At 31.0% G+C, this 19,703-nt stretch overlaps 6 protein-coding genes across 6 annotated transcripts; 4 read left to right on the top strand and 2 right to left on the bottom strand.

The window, feature by feature from the left end:
* Positions 1–1,174: 1,174 nt before the first annotated feature.
* LOC128957903 (LIRP-like) lies at positions 1,175–2,892 on the top strand. The gene is made up of 4 exons (XM_054303718.1): positions 1,175–1,276; positions 1,410–1,644; positions 1,759–1,941; positions 2,831–2,892. The coding sequence occupies exons 2-4, from the start codon at positions 1,410–1,412 to the stop codon at positions 2,890–2,892; spliced, it is 480 nt and encodes a 159-aa protein (XP_054159693.1). The 5' UTR covers positions 1,175–1,276.
* Positions 2,893–3,935: 1,043 nt separating this feature from the next.
* On the top strand, positions 3,936–10,926 carry LOC128958991 (nucleosome-remodeling factor subunit BPTF-like). Its single transcript, XM_054304960.1, has 4 exons — positions 3,936–7,536; positions 7,597–10,235; positions 10,453–10,537; positions 10,599–10,926. Exons 1-4 carry the CDS (start codon positions 4,125–4,127, stop codon positions 10,793–10,795), a joined length of 6,333 nt encoding a protein of 2,110 aa, XP_054160935.1. The 5' UTR covers positions 3,936–4,124; the 3' UTR covers positions 10,796–10,926.
* Positions 10,927–14,841: 3,915 nt separating this feature from the next.
* Positions 14,842–15,174, bottom strand: LOC128957902 (heterochromatin protein 1-like). Its single transcript, XM_054303717.1, has one exon. It carries the CDS (start codon positions 15,172–15,174, stop codon positions 14,842–14,844), a length of 333 nt encoding a protein of 110 aa, XP_054159692.1.
* Positions 15,175–15,406: 232 nt separating this feature from the next.
* Positions 15,407–16,785, top strand: LOC128957901 (nucleoporin Nup37-like). Its single transcript, XM_054303716.1, has 4 exons — positions 15,407–16,173; positions 16,238–16,419; positions 16,476–16,605; positions 16,666–16,785. The coding sequence occupies exons 1-4, from the start codon at positions 15,541–15,543 to the stop codon at positions 16,783–16,785; spliced, it is 1,065 nt and encodes a 354-aa protein (XP_054159691.1). The 5' UTR covers positions 15,407–15,540.
* Positions 16,786–16,882: 97 nt separating this feature from the next.
* Positions 16,883–17,658, bottom strand: LOC128958298 (39S ribosomal protein L23, mitochondrial-like). The gene is made up of 4 exons (XM_054304115.1): positions 17,528–17,658; positions 17,345–17,467; positions 17,113–17,275; positions 16,883–17,053 (listed from the first exon to the last, which is right to left on the bottom strand). Exons 1-4 carry the CDS (start codon positions 17,539–17,541, stop codon positions 16,883–16,885), a joined length of 471 nt encoding a protein of 156 aa, XP_054160090.1. The 5' UTR covers positions 17,542–17,658.
* Positions 17,659–18,254: 596 nt separating this feature from the next.
* On the top strand, positions 18,255–19,686 carry LOC128958770 (mitochondrial dicarboxylate carrier-like). Its single transcript, XM_054304694.1, has 4 exons — positions 18,255–18,740; positions 18,818–19,002; positions 19,059–19,187; positions 19,247–19,686. Exons 1-4 carry the CDS (start codon positions 18,353–18,355, stop codon positions 19,475–19,477), a joined length of 933 nt encoding a protein of 310 aa, XP_054160669.1. The 5' UTR covers positions 18,255–18,352; the 3' UTR covers positions 19,478–19,686.
* The last annotated feature ends 17 nt before the right edge of the window (positions 19,687–19,703 follow it).

The raw sequence follows: 19,703 nt of genomic DNA, 5'->3' as shown, positions 1-19,703 counted from the left end.
ATAAATCCATAGATATATCATAACGAAAATATAGATATAACTTACTGTATAAAACATTGACATCAAATTACTTGTAATATATGTCCACAACATTCAACTCATTTGTATACTCTTAAGATTGTTGTAACAAATCAATTGGATATTAAATGAAATAATATTATAATTTACTTATTAGTGATATTGAAGGGCAAAAAACAAGAAAATCCCGATTTGTCCGAAAATTGAAGCCTATGTAACACTAAACATATCAATCACTAATAATTGGGTTCATGTTTTTATATGTTTACTTCATATGATTAACATGTTTTTAAATGTTTTAAAAAATAAATTATTGATATTACAGTATATTATTATGCAGTATAAAGTGTGAAACATTTGCTATCAAACTCATTGATATCAAATTTACAGATTACTACCAAAACTATAACCGGTATCAAATCCCAACCCAAACCTTATTTATTTTGTTTTATTTTAAATATTTAATAGTAAATAATTGTAAAAGATTTATAAAAGCTAAAATATATACAAAATTATAAACAATTAATTAAAAATTTATTAAACTAAATAAATTATTCTTTATTAAAAAAATAATTATAGTCATTAAAGTAATTCAATTTAAGATATACATAGATTTTAACCTAAAAATTATTACTTCGCGATTGGTTTGGATTTGTAAAAATTGTTTAAGTGTTCAGAATATAACTATTTTAGGTTTTTCTATAAATTGATCCATAAATTTATCAAATAATATCTTTTATACTAAAGTATTATACAAATAATAAACGTTTTAAGAGATAATTGAGTTTAAAAAATAGTTATAAAAATATGAAAGAAAATTTTGATTTAGTAAAGAAGTGTCAAAACAAATTGAGACTATGATTGACGGAAATCTTGATTTATTTTAGTTAATAACAAAAAATTAGTGGCATTTCTCCTACGTTTATGTCAATGTCATACACACAGTGTATGTATTGAAAAAGGCAAACAACACATCAGGTTTGCTGAGCTCAACGTATTAGGAATTAACACCAAATCATGACTTCAACCACTAAGAAGTTGCCCACCAATAGGCCAATAGTCGATGAGAAACACCAAATCATTAGTTAACTCACAAAAAATATATTAATTTTACACAAATTTACTACAAATTTGTTTCTAATTGACTATAAAAGCTATACATTAGTCAACAAATTGTGAAAGTATAAGACAATCGTTTACTAACTTAAAGTCATTATATTGGCGCTACAATTACATCAAATTCAGATAATATTTTAAAGTAAGTTATATATATATATATATATATATATATATATATATTAATTAAAATATCTTATTTTAAAACAATTGTCAAAAATAATATTTTAATTGTTTTAAAAATTTTGTTTTTACAATAAATAAATTTATTACAGATGACAATATCATCCGTACCGATGAAATGCTTCAAAGTGTGTGTATTTATTTTACTTTATATATCGGTCACTCTAGCATTTCATAATAATTATATGTATGGCGTGCACAAAGTGGACACCCGATCGACCCGACACTACTGCGGCAATAACTTAGTCCGAGCTCTGCATTTTCTCTGTGAGAGCTATAATAAGAGAAGCTCTTTGACGGCAAACCCAAATATTATGTCAGCCGAAGGTCTTCTAGTTTTTTAACAGAATATTCTTTAATATATAAATTAGAAAAATTGTTAAATACATTAAAGAATTTTAATAACTATTTTTAATTTTAATTAAATTTTTTTATATACAGATCAACCAAATGGTTTGATGATAAACGATGATAACATTGATGAACCAAATGATACTTTTAGTCTATTTAAGACACACATCAATAATGATGATAACAATAACAAACAAAGTATGGGATTATTTCACAGAACTATTAGAGGAGTGGTTGACGAGTGCTGTCGGCGATCGTGTTCTATAACACAGTGTAAGCATCACTTGATTTCTAATATTATTATCTATTTTATCGCTTGTCTTCACATTTAACCAAATATTTAAAACATTAATATAACTTTACAATAGATTTTTTTGATTAGATATACAATATCTACAGTATGTTATCATATAATTGGATTATAATGTATATATTGCATGTTTCAGTATTTTTCCTATATTTTTCATTTAGTTAAAAATATTTAAATTATTCATTTATTATAGTATTAATCATAAAATAGAATTATTCAAAATATGTTTATAAGTTAAGTACAGTATTATAATTATAATAATTGTCATTAATATTTAGAAATACTATCAAATTAATAGGCATATATTATTGCAAATAGATTTATAGTGGGAGTTATTACTAGATTGACCCTAATTTTAATATAGTTTTTTCTTAATATATATATATAAATATAATTATTACTGTATTTATTGTAATAGTTGCATAACTATATAATTTATGTAATACAGTACATCAAATTATAACGATTATATTATCAACAGTTCAGAATGTATGGTATAGTTATAGTACTATATATTAGTTACAACTAGATTTTATTATACATTATAAATATTTTGAAATATAAATTCACACAATTAAAGCAAAAAATTATTGGATCAAACATTAGTTTTTTGACACCTTCTTTAAACTCCTACAACAACTTAATATATAAAATCATTTTAAAAATCTTTTCCTTTAAAACTAAAGATTATATATTAAAGTCGTGCAAAAACTAGTAAAAGAAATAAAAACTATATTACACACCAAACGCCCACAAAAGTACTTAATTAAAACAAATGTCGCAATAATTGTCTTAATTATAGGAAATAAAGATTATTATTAAAAAAGTCTAAAACATATGTCTCTCTTTCAGTGTCACAATATTGTGGAGTCACACGAGTGACCACTACTACTGTCTCATCAATTTCAGAGTAAATCGACAGCTAAGACATGGTTTGGTTTACAAATAAAATTATGTCTAATTAGCCTTTTTTGTCAATTTTACTTATAATTAAGTCAAGAAATTTATATTATTATAAATTATTAATTATGTAAATCATAACTTAAATTAGTAAATAATTTCTTATTTAATATTCATTACAATACATGAGTTGGCTAAATGTTTAAAATGCTTATTTAAATAGACTTATTGTATTTCTGTATAATTTTTTAAATATAAAAAACATTATTTATATGCATACATAACAAATTGTTATTTATTAATTGTATTTATTATTTTTAATTTAATTTAAAATCATGTATTTAATTATATTTGATAATTAAGACATACAAATAACTTTCACATATTTTATAATCAATTTAAAGAACAATAATTTATGTTATAATTTTAATTAAATACCTAGATTAAATTGTTTATCAAATATTTTTCTTTTTAATTTAACATTATTACTATTTTATCAATATATTATACTGTATAACATAATATAAAATGTTTAAAAATAAATTTACAAAAATATTTTGTTAAATAAATTAAGTTTGTTAATTTAAAAATGTTAAGATGAGCATGTTCAAATTAGAATTGATCGTTCAATTTATCTTTAATACATTATTTATAACTTAATTTTATAATTTCTAAAAATGATTGCTTAGTGTCTTAACGCTTAGTGATGGTCTCTGTCGTCAATTTTTATCATAAATTAATATTAAATGTAATTTAAAATCAATTGTATATTTGATAGTACAGTATGTCTATTATAAAATCAGAAAATAATATGCATTTAGACATTATTTTTGTCGACAAACTTATTTGGTATATACTGTACAGTACTGTATGTATAATATTGTACAAAGATATCTGTAGTCTATTAGACAATTTAGTACTTTTTTATATATGCGTATCTATTATACAGAAATATGTTTAGTATTTGAAAAGAGCAATAAAGTCTATTAAGTGTAAAATTGGTACCTTTTTAAATAAATTCATCTAAAAGTAAGTATAATAAAAGGTACGAAATGTGTGTAGTAGTGAATCAAGACATGCGTTATGCATACAATGCCAGTGAATGGCAATAGACTTACGGTTTATCCCAACGTTGAGAGCAAAACAATGGCCGCGATTTGAATCGGATTTAAACTTTGATTGCATTTAAATAATTGATTTACTTTTCATTACATTTATTTCTGGAGTTTAATTGGTGTCCAATTTGATGACCGGAAGGGGCCGATCGACCCGTCGGGGTAGGCCTCCAAAGGATCCAGAGTCGGCCGAAAGATTGGCAAAAGCAAAGAAACCGCGATATTTATATCCCGGATCTAATGGACCCGATTTGGACGATACTTCTAACGCGTCCAACAGTACTAATGCGTCCAAATACAGGACCCGATCCAGTGGTCGCAACAACGCTAAGAGAAAATGGGATGACAGTGAAGAAAGTGACGCCTATGACGATGATATCAATGACATCCAATCGCATGAATCAGAAGTTGATGAAAGTGATGACTACACTCAAGAAGAGACTGATATAGACGATGAACTCGAAGAAGATTTGGACAACGAGTCGACAGAGAGTTTGTCATCTAAAAAGAAGCCACCATTTCGTGCTCCGCGCGTCAAAAGTCCACTATTTTTTGAGGACATAGAAGTTCCCGAATTGACTCTTCCGGACAGTAGTGAAGATATATTATTGAGTAACGAATACCTCATGCAAGCCGTCTGTGTGTATGAAGTGTTGAGACATTTCAGAAATATTTTACGTTTAACTCCCTTTCGTTTTGAGGACTTTTGTACAGCACTTCTCATCGATGAACAGAACTCTCTTCTTTCAGAAATTCATTTACAACTTATTAAAGCTATTCTAAGGGAAGACGACTCATCTAATACATGGTTTGGACCTCAAGATCTCAGGGATTCAATAAACATATACTTATTTTTTAATGATTACATTACGTGGCCGGATGTGCTGAGAATATATTTATCGGCTGACATGACTTTAAACCGACAAATACTTGATGAATGTCTTAACGACACTGAATATCCTTTTACTCGAGTGGACAAAAAGTTGAAAGTTTTACAACATCTTTGTGACCAATTTTTGACAACAACACCGGCCAGAGAAGATTTAGTCAATGAAGGTATCATCAAACACGACGATCACTGTCGAGTCTGCCATAAGTTAGGAGATCTTCTCTGTTGTGAGACATGTCCGGCAGTATTTCATTTGACGTGTTTGGATCCACCATTACTTGAGGTTCCCAATGAGGAATGGGTTTGTGCCATATGTAAAGGCAATTATGTGGTCGGAGTCACTGACTGTGTGTCTGAATATGAAAAAAGTGGTTTCCTTTGTCGTCAGGAACCGTTGGGTTGGGATAGACATAAACGCAAGTATTGGTTCCTTTGTCGTCGAATTATTGTTGAATCTGAAGACGGAACTATTAAGTGGTATTATTCAAGTAAAGTACAGCTCGAAGAAATGCTTCGATTATTAGATTCAAATCAATATGAAGCTGATCTTTGCAAGAATATTGAAGAAATAATTGAAGATATTAACAAACAAATGGATATTACAGAAAAATTAACAAATTCTTCGAAGTTGTCACGAAAAAGCTATTTAGAAGTGGAAAATGAAAGGTTAACTAAAATACAGACTGAAAGACTAAATTTAAAAAACAAATCCGAAGAAATTGAAGAGAAAAAAATGAACGGAATTGAAGACGAAGGAGAGGAAAGTGAGAAAAAGGATACGGAAAAGGAAGCAGAAAATTGTAAGGAAGGAATTCTTACTCGTCTTAAAACTGGATCCATTCAACCAAAACCAATTAATTTGGATCCATTGAAGAATAAATTAAGCAATGGATCAAATAATAAAGATGACGAAACAATTCTTGTGCTTAATAAAGATGGTGAACTGACTCGCGTGCCCAAGAAGTCATTGTTGACATCAAGTGCTATGAATAATAGTCTACTATTTAAACTCGGAATGGAAGGCAATTATAGGTCGTATCAAAACCACTTCATTACAAATCATTTGTCACTCAATAAGCACCAGCACTCTGAAGAAAGGGATAAAAAGAGACAATTAAGCCATAAGTTTAGTCTGACATTAGCCTCTGAACTCAAATGGCAGGGACAGACATTTGGCACCCGATCTATAATTGTTACAACTCTAAGACAAACTATATTACAATTAGAAAGTCAATTATCAGTTCCATTCTTACACCAGAATTGGCCACTTCATCGACCAAATTGGCTCAAAGCTGTTAATATGTGTTCGAATGCCAAAGATTTTGCTTTAGCTCTTTGTATACTTGAGTCGTCAATGAAACCGGTATTGTTTAACCCTTCTTGGCTCGAGGCTCTTGGATTCACGTGTTTAAACAGAACAACATTTCTCGAAAGGGAAGAGAAAAAGAAACTCGAAAAACGTGAGCGAAGGGATCAGATTGAAGAACAGGACAATCAATTTAGGTTTGGTGTTGGCGTTCGCTATATTTTGGGCAGAATTAAGCACCAAATTTGGAAACAAAAGGGTGAAGAATATCGTCTGACAGGAAGGGGTGCCTGGATTTGGAGGAGTACTACAAAAATCATACACGAATTGCCAGAAAAGAACAAACCATTGAATATAACAGTCATTCCTGAAGAACACAAAGATATGCTAACGAAAACACCGACCATTGATATTAGCAAATGTTTAGCTGAAGACACTTCTAAGCGATACTATTATCCAAAAGTATATAAAACATGTAAAGTATTGGACAATTTGTTGGAAAGAAGAAAATTAATGAAACAAATTGAAGAAACAGAAATGAAAAATGAGTTACAAATAAAAGAAGAAAATAAAGATTTAAAAGAAAAAGTCAATGAAGAAGAAGAAAGTTTGATTGACAAATGCTACTCGAGTTGGTGTCGATCGGAAAGTGATTCAACTACTGCTGTAAAGACCTGCTATTCCAGTGTATGTCGTTTTGAAAGATTAAAAACTAATAAAATAGACGACAAAAGTAAAATAAAAGAAGAAAATGATGATAAAGATAATGTTTGGAATTATAATTGTTTGGATTGCGACCAAATAGCCGACTGCTCTTCGCCATTATCTTTAGCTAAAATTGTTAAAGTGAATGGTGTGTTGCAAATGGCTAAACGTATTGGTAGGCGTCATATTAAAGGACAGTTACCTCCCTGTCCTCGATTTACAACTGTCAAAGGGAAACGAAAATCTATATTAATTTTACCACAATTTGAATTAAAGCGTTTGGCAAGAAGTGGTGCGTTAAGAGAAGTGAGTGGTTTTAGTTATTCAGCCAAAACAAATCCTTCCATTTGGCCCTACGGTCAAACACCGCGTCCCATATTCCGGACCTCTTGGCTCTACCGAAATCAGAAAATTGATTCACTTCATGGTGTGTCCACTCAATTAAGAGTACTCTGGGCCAGCATTCGATGGGATGATTTGTCGACAAAGCCACCGCCTTCTGGTGCCAATACAATCACCACTGAAACAGAAGTGCAAACGAGTGAAATACTTAAACGTAGAGAATTGGCGCCATTTGGTATCAGATCTGAATATTTAGTGCGAAGAATCATTGTTCCCATTGAAGTTCCATCAAAACCTCGAGGTTTGTTAAATATTTTTAATGAATGATTTATTTTATTTTTTGAAAAATCTAATCCAACAGAAAAGTCAACTCCAATTCGAAGCGGTCTTCGAGAACGACGTAGACCTGAGTCACCAAAAATGAGGGGACCGTCAGTTACAGAGTGTTGGGTTCCTGAAGAAGAACTTGAATTGTGGGAAATCAGACAATTTGGTGAAAAAGTTGAAAAACAACAACAATTAGCTAAGCAAAGAGCTGCTGAAGAAGCACAAAGACAGAACTCTGAAAAGATTCGCAAACAAATGGAAGAACAGCTTAAGAAACAAAGAGAAGCACTTCATCAGAAACGAATGGCAGAGGCGGCGGCAAAGGTTTCAACAAGTGTTTCACAAACAACACCATCAACGCCAACGACCGGCAAATTTACGAGTATTATTCAAAATAAAGGAATGAAAAGAATATTCACATCCCGTGGTATTTCTCCAGTTATCTCATCAAACGTTACGACTCGTACACAAACTCCCAATCAATTTGCAACTGTCCGAACACCGGGTGGTCAGACATTTAGAATCCCTATTTCAGCCCTTCAGGGCAAATCTCCCGGACAACAGATCATTATTAGAAGTTCAACAGCTGTTCCAACACTGCAAACATCAACGCCGATGACTACAATAAGCACTCAACCCGTTACGCGAACGCCAACTTCTAGTACAACTTATATAGTGCGGACACCAACCGGACCAACGGGACAGCTGAGACCAATAATATTGCAAAATCCAGTGCGTCCCACATTAGTTCAATCTAATACCCAAACTCTTCAACGACAGGTACAGCTTCCCATTCGTTTACCCGACGGAAGGATGCAGTTGTTACAGATTCCGTTGTCGGCCATTGCAGGGAATCAACCGATTCAGATAGCAATTAATACTCAATCAACACCTTCAACATCTAATGTCATCTCTAATTCTATACAAATTGTTTCTACTAATAACAGTCCCGCGACAACAATCGTATCGACACCACAATCAGTGAACCCAACCCAACAAATTAGGATTATTTCCACAAATAACACACCTGGAAGCCAACCAGTGATGGCCAAAGTTGTACAAATGAGACCGCAATTAGGACAGAATATTCAGCCAATAACAACACCGACGACTCAAGTTTTTCAATTGCAATCATCTCAACAATCTATTCCTCAACAAAATAGTAAAATTCAAGTGAAAGTAAATACATCTTCAACTGTAACTGCTAACCAAACTCCTCGGCCACCCATTACTATTCAATCGCAGATCATTAAAGCTCAGCAACCAGTTGTGACAACTGTCAGAATTGAACCCAAAGCACAACAAACATCTACACCAGTCATGACAACTGAAACTAAGAGTACATCTATTAAACCTGTAGTCACTCCTGTCGTTACTTCTTCCACTTTAAATCCTCAAAGTGTTACAAAAGATGTGATTCCAACAACAGCTACAACCACAGCATCACAAGTGAATTCACCACAATTTGTATTAACATCAGCAATGACTCAACAGATTGTTAGACAAGCGCTAATGAATCCCAAAATAGCACCAGAAATACAACAGAAGTTAATGGCATTACAGCGACACCATCAGGAACAGGACAATACCAAAGACACTGTAACTAAAATATCGACTCCTGTCAATAGTACACCGTTATCCAGAAATAGAATTAAATCACCATCGAGTTCACGAAGAGTCGCAAACAGATGTAAAAAACAAACACCGGTTCAAATAACAGCTGAACAGAGAGATGATTCGGATATTATGAATGTTTGCAAATCAGTGATTAAGTCATTGTTGGATAAGATTGACAAAGAAGATAAACCTAAAGGTCAATCAAGAAATGCTAACCGAAGAAATCAGAGAACAAAAGAATCGATGGCTGAGAGGCGTCAGAGACAGAATGCTAACAGACTTCAAGTTTTGCTTTTTAAACAAACAGAACAACTCAAGAAAGATATCATCAAAAGACGAGCACTTTTGGAGAAAAATCTTAAAATTGAAATTCAAAATGAATTAAATACTATTACAAACACATTGCCACAGAAGAACACTACTCCAGTAAACAGTTCGCCGACAAAGAGTGCTGTTATAGGAAATAAAAGAAAAATAAATCTAAATAATGTTAATAATAATGTAGTCACTGATGAAGAATCAGATAATATGGATGAAATACGTCCTCCAAAACAGAAGCGATTAAAACTTAATTCAAATTCTCCTTCAGTGTCACCAAAGAAGAATAGATCACCGGGTAGTCAAGCAAGAAGTGGTAAAAAACCAAATGCTTTGTATTGCATTTGCCGTAAACCATATGATTCGTCAAAATTTATGGTCGGCTGCGATATCTGTTCGAATTGGTTTCACGTCGAATGTGTCGGACTTAGCGAAACTCAGGCTAAGAAAGCCGATCAATATATTTGTCCGAATTGTGACGAGAAAAGAGCCAAAAACAATGAACTCTATTGTTTGTGTCGGAAGCCATACGACGAAAGCCAGTTCTACATCTGTTGCGATCGTTGTCAGGACTGGTTTCACGGCCGATGTGTCGGTGTCTTGCAATCGGAAGCCACTGCTATCGAGGAATATGTTTGTCCTAATTGTCAGAGTGACTCTCAAATCAATTTTGCAAATTTAAAAAAATTAAATTCAAAAGATTTTGAAAATCTCAAAAAATTACTCAAAACCCTTCAGGTATTCATTTATTTTACATATATTACTGTATATACAGTATATTATATATTAAAATGATTAGAAAAAATTAAAATTAATTTTTTGACGGTTACCAGTAATATCTCAACACAACTATTATAAAATAATTACAAAAATAATACATAAATCTTACACAATATTATTAAAAACAAACTGAGTTTATATAAAATGATTAAATAAATTGATTGATTGATTACAGACACACAAGAGTTCGTGGCCATTCTTAACTCCGGTCGATCCCAAAGAAGTTCCCGACTATTTCACAGTCATTAAAGAACCTATTGGTCGGTAGTATTGACTTTAATTGTATTAATTTGTTATAATTTGTTATTATTATTGAAATAGATTTGAAAACAGTTGAAAGTCGTATAAATCGTGAAAATTATGAATCGTTGGCTCAATTCATTGGTGACATAACAAAGATGTTTGACAACTGCCGCTACTATAACGCCCGCAATTCACCATTTTTTCAATGCGCTGAACAACTCGAGGCCTTCTTTGTCTCTAAAATCAAGACATTCCGCGAAAATATGAAATCATAGACTAAATGATTAGTGAAATGCCTTTCTATCCCTTCTTTCTATTTCTTTCTCTCTTAAACATCAAGACATGCAAACCATAATAAAAATGTATATTTTATTTATTAAATCAATTGTTAGTGACTAATGCAGTACACAGTTGTTGTAAATATATATTTGATAAAACAATTTATTCAAACATCAAATCAGTATTTATATATAGTTTCGTAAATTTAACCATTGATTAAAAAATTGTATAAAATATAAGTTCAATATATAAAAAGCATTTTTTCATTTAATGTAAAAATTTTATTTATTTTGTTTTTTTATTCATTTTGAAATGAATTATTTGTTTATTAATTTTATTATTATTTTGTTAACTGATTGATAAGTTTTCAATAAAATCAACTAACAGTTTGTTTTGAAATTAATTATTTTTGTATTTTTTAATTATTAATACAATAGGTTTATACAATATTACTATAAAATAAAAAACAGTTATTTCGAAAGTCGAAAAATTCAAATATTTTAGTTAATAATAAAATTATAATTTACTAAAAAAATTAATTACAATGTAATGTAATAGACATTTGATAATAAAAGTTAAAACTATAAAATTGTGACAATAATTGTTAATATAGTAATTCTATAAAATAGTATGATTTTCATAGAATAAAAGTATTGATATATACAGTATATACAGTATAATAATTAATTTCTAATTTAATTGTTTAATAAAAATAAATGATTTTAATTTGTAATAAAGTAATGTAACAAATATACTGTATGTGCTCTCATATGACACCGTGTGGTATGTTTTTAGTTGAATCGCACGTTTCGGACAAACTATTATTGCATTACAACATCTCATAACAGAATCTGATGTATGAATTACTTAAAATTTCATTAAAAAATCTCAATTCTATCAAAAGTTATTAAAGAAAAACCTGTCGGTATTAAGCAATTGAAAGTGTATTTAATATTCGTTTAGTTTTAATTTTCACGAACTCCTGAAAGGAGTTCGTATCTGAATTCTATATGTCCTTCTGTCCGCATTTGATTGAATTTTTAAATTTTGACCTCAGATTTGGATTTAGCATCAAAAACAAGGTATAGGGTATTGACATTAAAATTTTGATATCTCTTCGGGAACATAGAAATAATGGCGACCAAAGTAGAAAAATTTTAGGTAAAAAATTTAAAGTTAAGAATTGTATAAAGGATCAAAAATAAAATATGTCGAATGAGTTCATTGGTTTGTTGTACCAATTAGTTGGTAATTAGTATGTTTTTGTCGGTTTTTGGGGATCATTCGTATACAACGTGAAAGTCGATTTGATAACCAGTTTATTTGGTTTTGATTGTTGTCTACCGTTTTTGTGTTGACTTTCGGTTGTTTTGTTATTAGTGATGTCATTAATAGTCAATATGAGTGACCATTGTTTCGTTAAACGACAACTTATTTTTGCGATAATATTTGTGTTCATTAACGATCATTCGGTGCTTTAATTGATTGTCGGTTCGATTGCGATGTCTGTTGCAGACATGACATGATCTGACATAATATCGATAGGTTTCGGTCATACCATTGGTTAACACGGCTATTGTGTCGTCTGTGAGACCGGCTCTTTGTGTCAAACGTCTCGTCATTTTAATACGAAGTAACTGATTCGTGGGGTTGTAGTGTGGTTTGAAATGCTTCGATAACGGGTTTGTGGTTTGTCGACCAAACCGATTGATCATCAATTAACGGCAGCGTTGCTGTGACATTGTGCCCTTCAGGACTAATTTCTATTTGCGAGTGTATCACTTGAAATATGTCGATATAAGACGACCATCTTTTGTTTATCTTCAGTGATGTCGGAGGTAAGGAAGTAGAAGACGTCGAGACATTCCTCTATAGTAAACGATGAACTCGAATATTTGTCGCATAATAATTCGGTATATTGTGTTTTGATATATAGCGTCAATCGCGTCACTGAAATCAAAGCGAGTGTTTGTTGAAAATGGCTCCGATTGTGAATCAGTTTCATATGCGCTTCCGTTTCAGTTACACGTGTGTTGGTTGTACGCAACGGTGAGAACGGTTTCGGTGTCTATCGCTTTGTGTATCGATTTGTGACCGTAGTCTGAGAACTGTTACGCGTATGTGCTGTGACAGCGCGAGATGCTTTGGCTATGAGTGTTGACCATTGATTGCGCACTACGTCTTCGTGAGCGGCTTCTGGTTTATGCATCCGGTATGTCCGATGATTTCAGGTGAGTAATGTTGGAGTTGATGCTGACGACTGCGCCAAAATTGTTAGCCCGTTGTGTGTGTGACCAACTAATTATCGGATCTATCGGTGAATTTGTTGTTTACATTTCCGTCTGATTTATCAGGTTTTGGCAAATAATTATAATTTTCGGGTTATTGTCATCAAATTGACGGTTAATATAAACAATTTATACAATATATAGAAACAAAACAACAAACAAATCACAGACAAATCGGACGAAACTGAAGTTTATTAATAAGATATACAACGAATCTAACAAATCAATCGTCACGTTAATCATTACTGAACCAAATGTACAACAATTTTAATAATAATAACAATGAAAACATTTGGACAACAATTGATAATCAATGGAATACCACGACATCTATCACTTTCAGTGATGATTCGACTACTTGTGCTACCAATGCATCGAAGCCAATGATTACCGAGATTTGGACTCATTGGCACTCATCGGCACAGACACGGCTTGAAGACATTCGGTGATCGCGATTGATGTCATGTGTTATTCAAACTTAAAACTTTAAGACCAATGTCTTTGTCCGCATATTCGCTGAATTCGACAAATGGATGAAATGGTCTTTTATCCGATTCGGACGATTTGCCATCGATTTGTAAGCATTTTCGCTGACGTTTAGACCGATTACCGAAAAAGATATCAAAATTTGTTAGTTTTGGTCAGTCTTTGGTTCATATATTACATTCCATTGGAATTCATAGAACACTTCAATATATATTTGGGATATATATTAATGAGTGAATCAATTCAATAATTTTGTTGAAAGTGTTTAAGCATTTATATAGACTTTATATTGAGCTGCTATTGGCTATTGAGTGGTTAGCAACAGTATAGAGCCATTTGATTGGTTGACTTAACATTGAAAGCCTAAAATTTATTTAAGTTTTATTAATAGATTTTATATTAATTTTAAAGAGTTATATGATATCTGTGTTTAAATGTCGACTAAATTTATTTTTTGTTAATTCATTAAAATGTATTTTTTTCTAACAAATATAGGCAACAATTTGCACACATTTATGACAATATATATTATTTGTTATCAAATGTTGTATTTGTGTGAATCAATTGAAATCAATTAATAGCTATTAATTACACATTAATTATTGCATTGAATTAAAATTAATTCAATTAATGAATCACTTATTTAGGTTAAGATATAAATAAATTAGTAATAAATACAATAAACAATACAATTATATAACAATAGTATAACCATTGATATTATTACTTTAAATACATAGCAAATGTGACCCAAAGTGGGTCCAACACTCACCCCCACCACAAACAACACAAAATTGTTTAATTAAATTCAAATAAAACTATTAAATCTCTATTGAATTATTATTTCAATTATATCAAACATTATAGTTATAAAAATAAAATTATATAAATTAACTTAATATTTGGTTAAATGTTTTATTAGTTTAATCGTAAAATTTTATTGACATCAATATGTGTGAAGAGTCGAGATTTATAAAAATGAGTTTAATATCTATTAAATTACAATTAATATTATATTTTAATGAAACTTAAAATAATTATAATCTTATATTAAAATTGAAAACTTATGAAAAAATTAGATGAAATGCTTTTAATGTTTTCTTTTATAAATCAAATGAATTGAAAGCTAAAACATATTAATAATCTTAAAAATAAGACAAAAATATAATAAAATAAAAGAAATGAATTTATATGTTAAACGACGAAAACTATTGATTGATTGAATCAAATGGTTGTTTCAAAGAGTTGTATTCTTGTGTATCAGTTGTCTATCGCCTGCGTTTTGATTTCTTGGCTGTCGTTGCCTTTTGTGTGGCTTTACGCTTACGATTACCCGCTTTGGCCGCCTTTCGAGTGGATCCGCGCTTAGAAGTATTAACCTCTTCTTCTTCTTCATCATCTTCATCTTCGTCTTCATTTCCATCGTTACCATTTGCGTCATTTGAATCACTTTTATTTGCTTTAAACTCTTTGAGTAGTTTAGCACAGTGTAGACCGGCTTCTGCCTCCCAGGTGGGCGCCCAACGAACCAAATATTCAGTTTTATTACCCTTTCGTCGTGAGTCCAGAATTTCTTCGACGTCATAGTCTTTATTAGACATTATTATTATTATTACTTTTACTTTTCTATGTCTTCTTCAGATTTCTTGTCCAAACAATGGTTTGTTTTTGTCGATTATAGAGTCAATCGATTCATAGATTCATTCATTCAATGCATTCAAACATCAAAACCGTTGAAAAGCAATGAAAGCGCAAAACAAAAGACATATTCAATGGCTAACAAAACATCAATTCAGACATCAATGACGTCCACAACAAACACATCTTTGACCGCATTTCTAATGTTTTACCAAATGATCGACAAATGAGAGATTCAGTCAAAGAGTTGGCGTTTATTTAAATTACTAATTAATAATTCAAATCATTTAAACATTGTTTACATTTCATCTCAAATTTGCTTCAAATCAATGGATTTTTTGTCTTCGAGTCGTCTTTTAAATACATCTAATATGATGTCCAATGCATCTAAACTAAGACACGAAGAGATGACTGACATTAAAGTACCGAACCATTGGTCACATCATCTGATTAATAGTCCCGATGTTGTAAATTGTGTGGCCTTTAGTTCAGATAAATTATCTCATAATTTGTTGGCATTTGAGGCCAACTCAAGAGTTTTTGTCATTAAGTTAGTCATAACTGATGATAAACTTGACACTAGTTTTGATTACGAATTAATCCAAGATTTTATAATTGGTGTCAAATGCTGTGCGATAGCTGTGAGTCCCGAAACCAAATTGGATCCGATAGATACATGTCTTAAGTTCGCAGTGGCCACACATCAGTACGACATTCGGGTCATTACATCAGACATCAAGTCTAGCGAACCCATTGTTAACTTAGCATATCTTAGACAACATACAGATTTTGTTAATGATATTTGTTTTGAACCATTTAATGGTCAGACATTGGCTTCAGTTAGTGATGACTGCACTTGTTGTTTGTGGTCACTGGTCAATGATGAACCCGAACTCACGGCCAAACTTACATTGACATCGGCGGGCGTTACTGTTAAGTGGCATATGAGTGAACCAAACAAAGTAAATGATTATTAATTGAATCAATTGATTTATGTCTTCACTGATGACTTATTTTCTTCAATAGTTATTAATCGCAGAAAAGAAGGGAACCATTCGTTTTTATGATTGCCAAACACAACGTCCTCTCTTGTCGTGTGATTGCAACCGATATCCACTTTTGTCCGCCGATTGGTCGCCAACTAATAGCTTGTCTATAGCTTGTGTCTCATCGAGTGATATATACTTTTGGGACACTTCTCTTTCGAGGTATAATTTGATTGATTTATTTCATTATTTAATTATTAACTCATTGTATCATTAAGTTTGCCAATTGAACAGCGAAGAGGTCACTTGAATGGTTCTCAAGCCATCAAATTCTTTGATGCAAATATCATTGCTACCCGAGGAAGACCTAATAGCACTGTTAGGGTTGAGAACCTTAAGACAAAACAGGTTTTTCTAATTTGAATTAATTTGTGAATTATTTAATAAAAATATTATTCAACAAATTAGGTATTACTAAATGAATTGATGAAAGCGGGCGCCGGTATTGCTTGGAATTGCAAACTACCCATTCTTGCGGTCGGCGCTAATAAATGTGTTCATATTTTTAGGTTTTCTACAATTATTTGATAATATTATCAATTTTCATTATATATATATATATATTGTTTAACTAATTAATGGTTTTATTAATAAAAAATGAAAACAAATAAATATTATGATTTATTTAAATGCCGAACCAATCGGGAACGTTATCTCTTTTATTATTATATCTTTTTCTCTTTTCACGTAATTTCCCGAATTCAACCTCTTTCTCGGCGTCCGTCATATCTTTCTTCGTTTCATTTATTTTCTCTTTCGGGAAGAGTTCGGGAAATTTAAATATCATATCCTTTGGCTTAAAAATAATTTAATAACAAAATATATTAATAGGATATGATATGATATATTGCTTACCAAATCAACAGTCGCTAACTTATAATCATCTTCTTTAATAAGATATGGTTTCTGAGTTGTCTTAGCTTTCTTGATGTCACCACACATGACATGAGTCCGAACATCAATAACCGGTATTTTATAGATTTTCTCCAAATAGTTCTTAACATCCCATTTGGTCATACTTTGGACAACAAAAACGGTGTCGACATTAAAGCTTATATTATTTTTTTTAAGTTAAATGATAACATACAAGACAGGTATCTTGAATTGCACCTGATTTGCAGGTAACGGATCCAGAGGTTTCTTTAATATCATCCAAAAGTCGGGCAAAAAGACGCGTAACTGAGGATTACCCAAAACATATCGCGGATACCTATTATATTCAATCATAACATATCATTCAATTTCATCACTTATTTCACACATGTATTACCATCGAGAAGACATTGACACCAATTGACAGCTTTTAATGAATGTCTAATATTATGGCGATTAGTGTCAATACATGTGATTAATAATGTAATCAAATAAATATTTATACAAATAGTATACAACTGTAGACATGATATCAATAGATGTCTCTTAAATGCATTCATTGCTGTCAATTGAATGTTGAAATAATTGCATTATTTTTAGTGTTTCATTCATTTATAATTAGCCAATGCTTTACATTTTAATATTACTATTACTTTACTTATACTTAATATTAATTAATTAATTAATTAATTAATTAATTAATTAATTATTTATTTATTACACAATTTGCTGATACAATACATCGATGATTGTATTGAAAACACATTCAATGATATAAATATTGATAACAATATTAGAGACACTTTAGAAAAAAGTCTCAAAATATCAGTCAAACCAATGATAACATGAAATGTGACTATTTTTCCTCAATTATAATAATAATTGTTAATTAATTTTTAACGATAAGTTAATTATAGATATTTAATATATCATATTAAGAGAGTATTGAAATCATTTATGATATCACAATCATCTCATATATAGTAATATATATATTATTTGTTAAAATCACAACAAATCAAAATATTTGGTAAAAATTATATTAAATTATATAATAACTTAATTATAATAATTATTATCATTAATGATAAAAATCATGTCTTAAAAAATTAACAGCAAAAGTGTTTAATATATTTTTAATAACTAATTGAAGTTATTGTCCACTAAATGATTGAGTGCTTCCATAAGTGTCTAATCAATTGAGTGATAAATAGAGCAAAACATGACATCCCGTGACAACCGATTGGCCAAATGGTATTTCGGTGGTCTGGCCAGTGCTGGTGCCGCGTGTTGTACCCATCCATTAGATCTGCTTAAAGTTCATTTACAAACGGCCACAACAAAGGCCCGATTGTCGACCACTTCTGGTTCGGGAAGTGCCTCTGAAATGGGTCTTTTGGCTAATACTCGTCTTATTATTCGTAGTCAAGGAGTTATAGCCCTATATAATGGTTTAACGGCTTCTCTTTTAAGACAATTGACTTATTCGACCACAAGATTCGGTATTTATGAGGTGTTGAAACAAAGGATTTCTAAGAATGGTCAACAAATATCAACATTTCATTCCGTCATTTTGGCCGGTATTTCGGGCGCAGCCGGAGGTTTCATAGGTCAGTCTCTTTTGTAATATTTTATTTTAAATGACTAATAAAAACTCATTTATAACATGACTTTGGATGACATTCAGGCACTCCGGCAGATATGGTTAACGTGCGGATGCAAAATGACATCAAACTGGCCGCCGATAAGAGACGCAATTATCGTCACGCCATCGATGGCTTAATTAAGGTTTACCGCTATGAAGGTATCAAAACTTTATTCAATGGCACAACTATGGCCACCACTAGAGCTATAATGATGACTATTGGACAGGTATTACTATCGCATTACTATTTTAATTGAATTAATTAATGAAATGATTTAAATAGTTGGCCACTTATGATAAATTTAAATACTTGTTGATGACAAATGTTCCCAACATTTTTGATGACAATATGTTAACACATTTTACGGCGTCCACATTAGCTGGTGCTGTGGCCACCACTTTCACTCAACCGGTATTTAATATCATTTGAAAATTAAGAATTTATTTTAATATAAGTAAATCATTGAATAGCTGGATGTGTTGAAGACTCGGCTCATGAATGCCTCACCAAATGAATACAAGAGTGTCAGTCATTGCATTGGATTACTCTTTAAACAGTCAGGTTTTGCCGGTTTCTTCAAGGGTTACGTCCCAGCCTTCATACGTCTGGCCCCACAAACTATTTTGACATTTGTTTTCTTGGAACAGCTAAGGATTAAATTTGGAATAAGAATTACCAGTAGTTCTGAGACTATAAAATAAAGAGATTAAAAACTCACTTAATCTCAATAATGATTATTATATTTATCTCTAATTGTTGTTAAATATTAGTTTTATATATTTTTGGTGAATATCATGTGTCCGGTGATCGATATGATGATGACATTTACAGTTAAGACATTAGACATTTTGTCCATAAAATATATTTATTATAAGAATTTTTATTTATAGCATTTAATGACAATATAATTGTTGTATTTATTTATTT

Source organism: Oppia nitens, unplaced genomic scaffold (genome assembly GCF_028296485.1).
Source record: "Oppia nitens isolate AA-2021 unplaced genomic scaffold, nextdenovo-longstitch-racon4-pilon3 scaffold3_pilon_pilon_pilon, whole genome shotgun sequence".
Taxonomy (NCBI): domain Eukaryota; kingdom Metazoa; phylum Arthropoda; class Arachnida; order Sarcoptiformes; family Oppiidae; genus Oppia; species Oppia nitens.
Note: the sequence above shows the minus strand (reverse complement) of the source record. Positions and strands in the feature narration are given on the sequence as shown.

Bases quoted from the DNA above. Each gene is read 5' to 3' on its own strand.
- LOC128957903 (XM_054303718.1), top strand. From the start codon at position 1,410: ATGACAATATCATCCGTACCGATGAAATGCTTCAAAGTGTGTGTATTT. The intron at 1,645-1,758 runs GTCTTCTAGTTT...TTTTATATACAG, and splicing joins AAATATTATGTCAGCCGAAG to ATCAACCAAATGGTTTGATG. The intron at 1,942-2,830 runs GTAAGCATCACT...TCTCTCTTTCAG, and splicing joins ATCGTGTTCTATAACACAGT to TGTCACAATATTGTGGAGTC.
- LOC128958991 (XM_054304960.1), top strand. From the start codon at position 4,125: ATGACCGGAAGGGGCCGATCGACCCGTCGGGGTAGGCCTCCAAAGGAT. The intron at 7,537-7,596 runs GTTTGTTAAATA...CTAATCCAACAG, and splicing joins AGTTCCATCAAAACCTCGAG to AAAAGTCAACTCCAATTCGA. The intron at 10,236-10,452 runs GTATTCATTTAT...GATTGATTACAG, and splicing joins AATTACTCAAAACCCTTCAG to ACACACAAGAGTTCGTGGCC.
- LOC128957902 (XM_054303717.1), bottom strand. From the start codon at position 15,174: ATGTCTAATAAAGACTATGACGTCGAAGAAATTCTGGACTCACGACGA.
- LOC128957901 (XM_054303716.1), top strand. From the start codon at position 15,541: ATGGATTTTTTGTCTTCGAGTCGTCTTTTAAATACATCTAATATGATG. The intron at 16,174-16,237 runs GTAAATGATTAT...TTTCTTCAATAG, and splicing joins ATATGAGTGAACCAAACAAA to TTATTAATCGCAGAAAAGAA. The intron at 16,606-16,665 runs GTTTTTCTAATT...TCAACAAATTAG, and splicing joins AGAACCTTAAGACAAAACAG to GTATTACTAAATGAATTGAT.
- LOC128958298 (XM_054304115.1), bottom strand. The intron at 17,276-17,344 runs GTATGTTATCAT...TGTTGTCCAAAG, and splicing joins CAATTCAAGATACCTGTCTT to TATGACCAAATGGGATGTTA. The intron at 17,054-17,112 runs GTAAGCAATATA...ATTATTTTTAAG, and splicing joins AGTTAGCGACTGTTGATTTG to CCAAAGGATATGATATTTAA.
- LOC128958770 (XM_054304694.1), top strand. From the start codon at position 18,353: ATGACATCCCGTGACAACCGATTGGCCAAATGGTATTTCGGTGGTCTG. The intron at 19,003-19,058 runs GTATTACTATCG...TGATTTAAATAG, and splicing joins TAATGATGACTATTGGACAG to TTGGCCACTTATGATAAATT. The intron at 19,188-19,246 runs GTATTTAATATC...ATCATTGAATAG, and splicing joins CCACCACTTTCACTCAACCG to CTGGATGTGTTGAAGACTCG.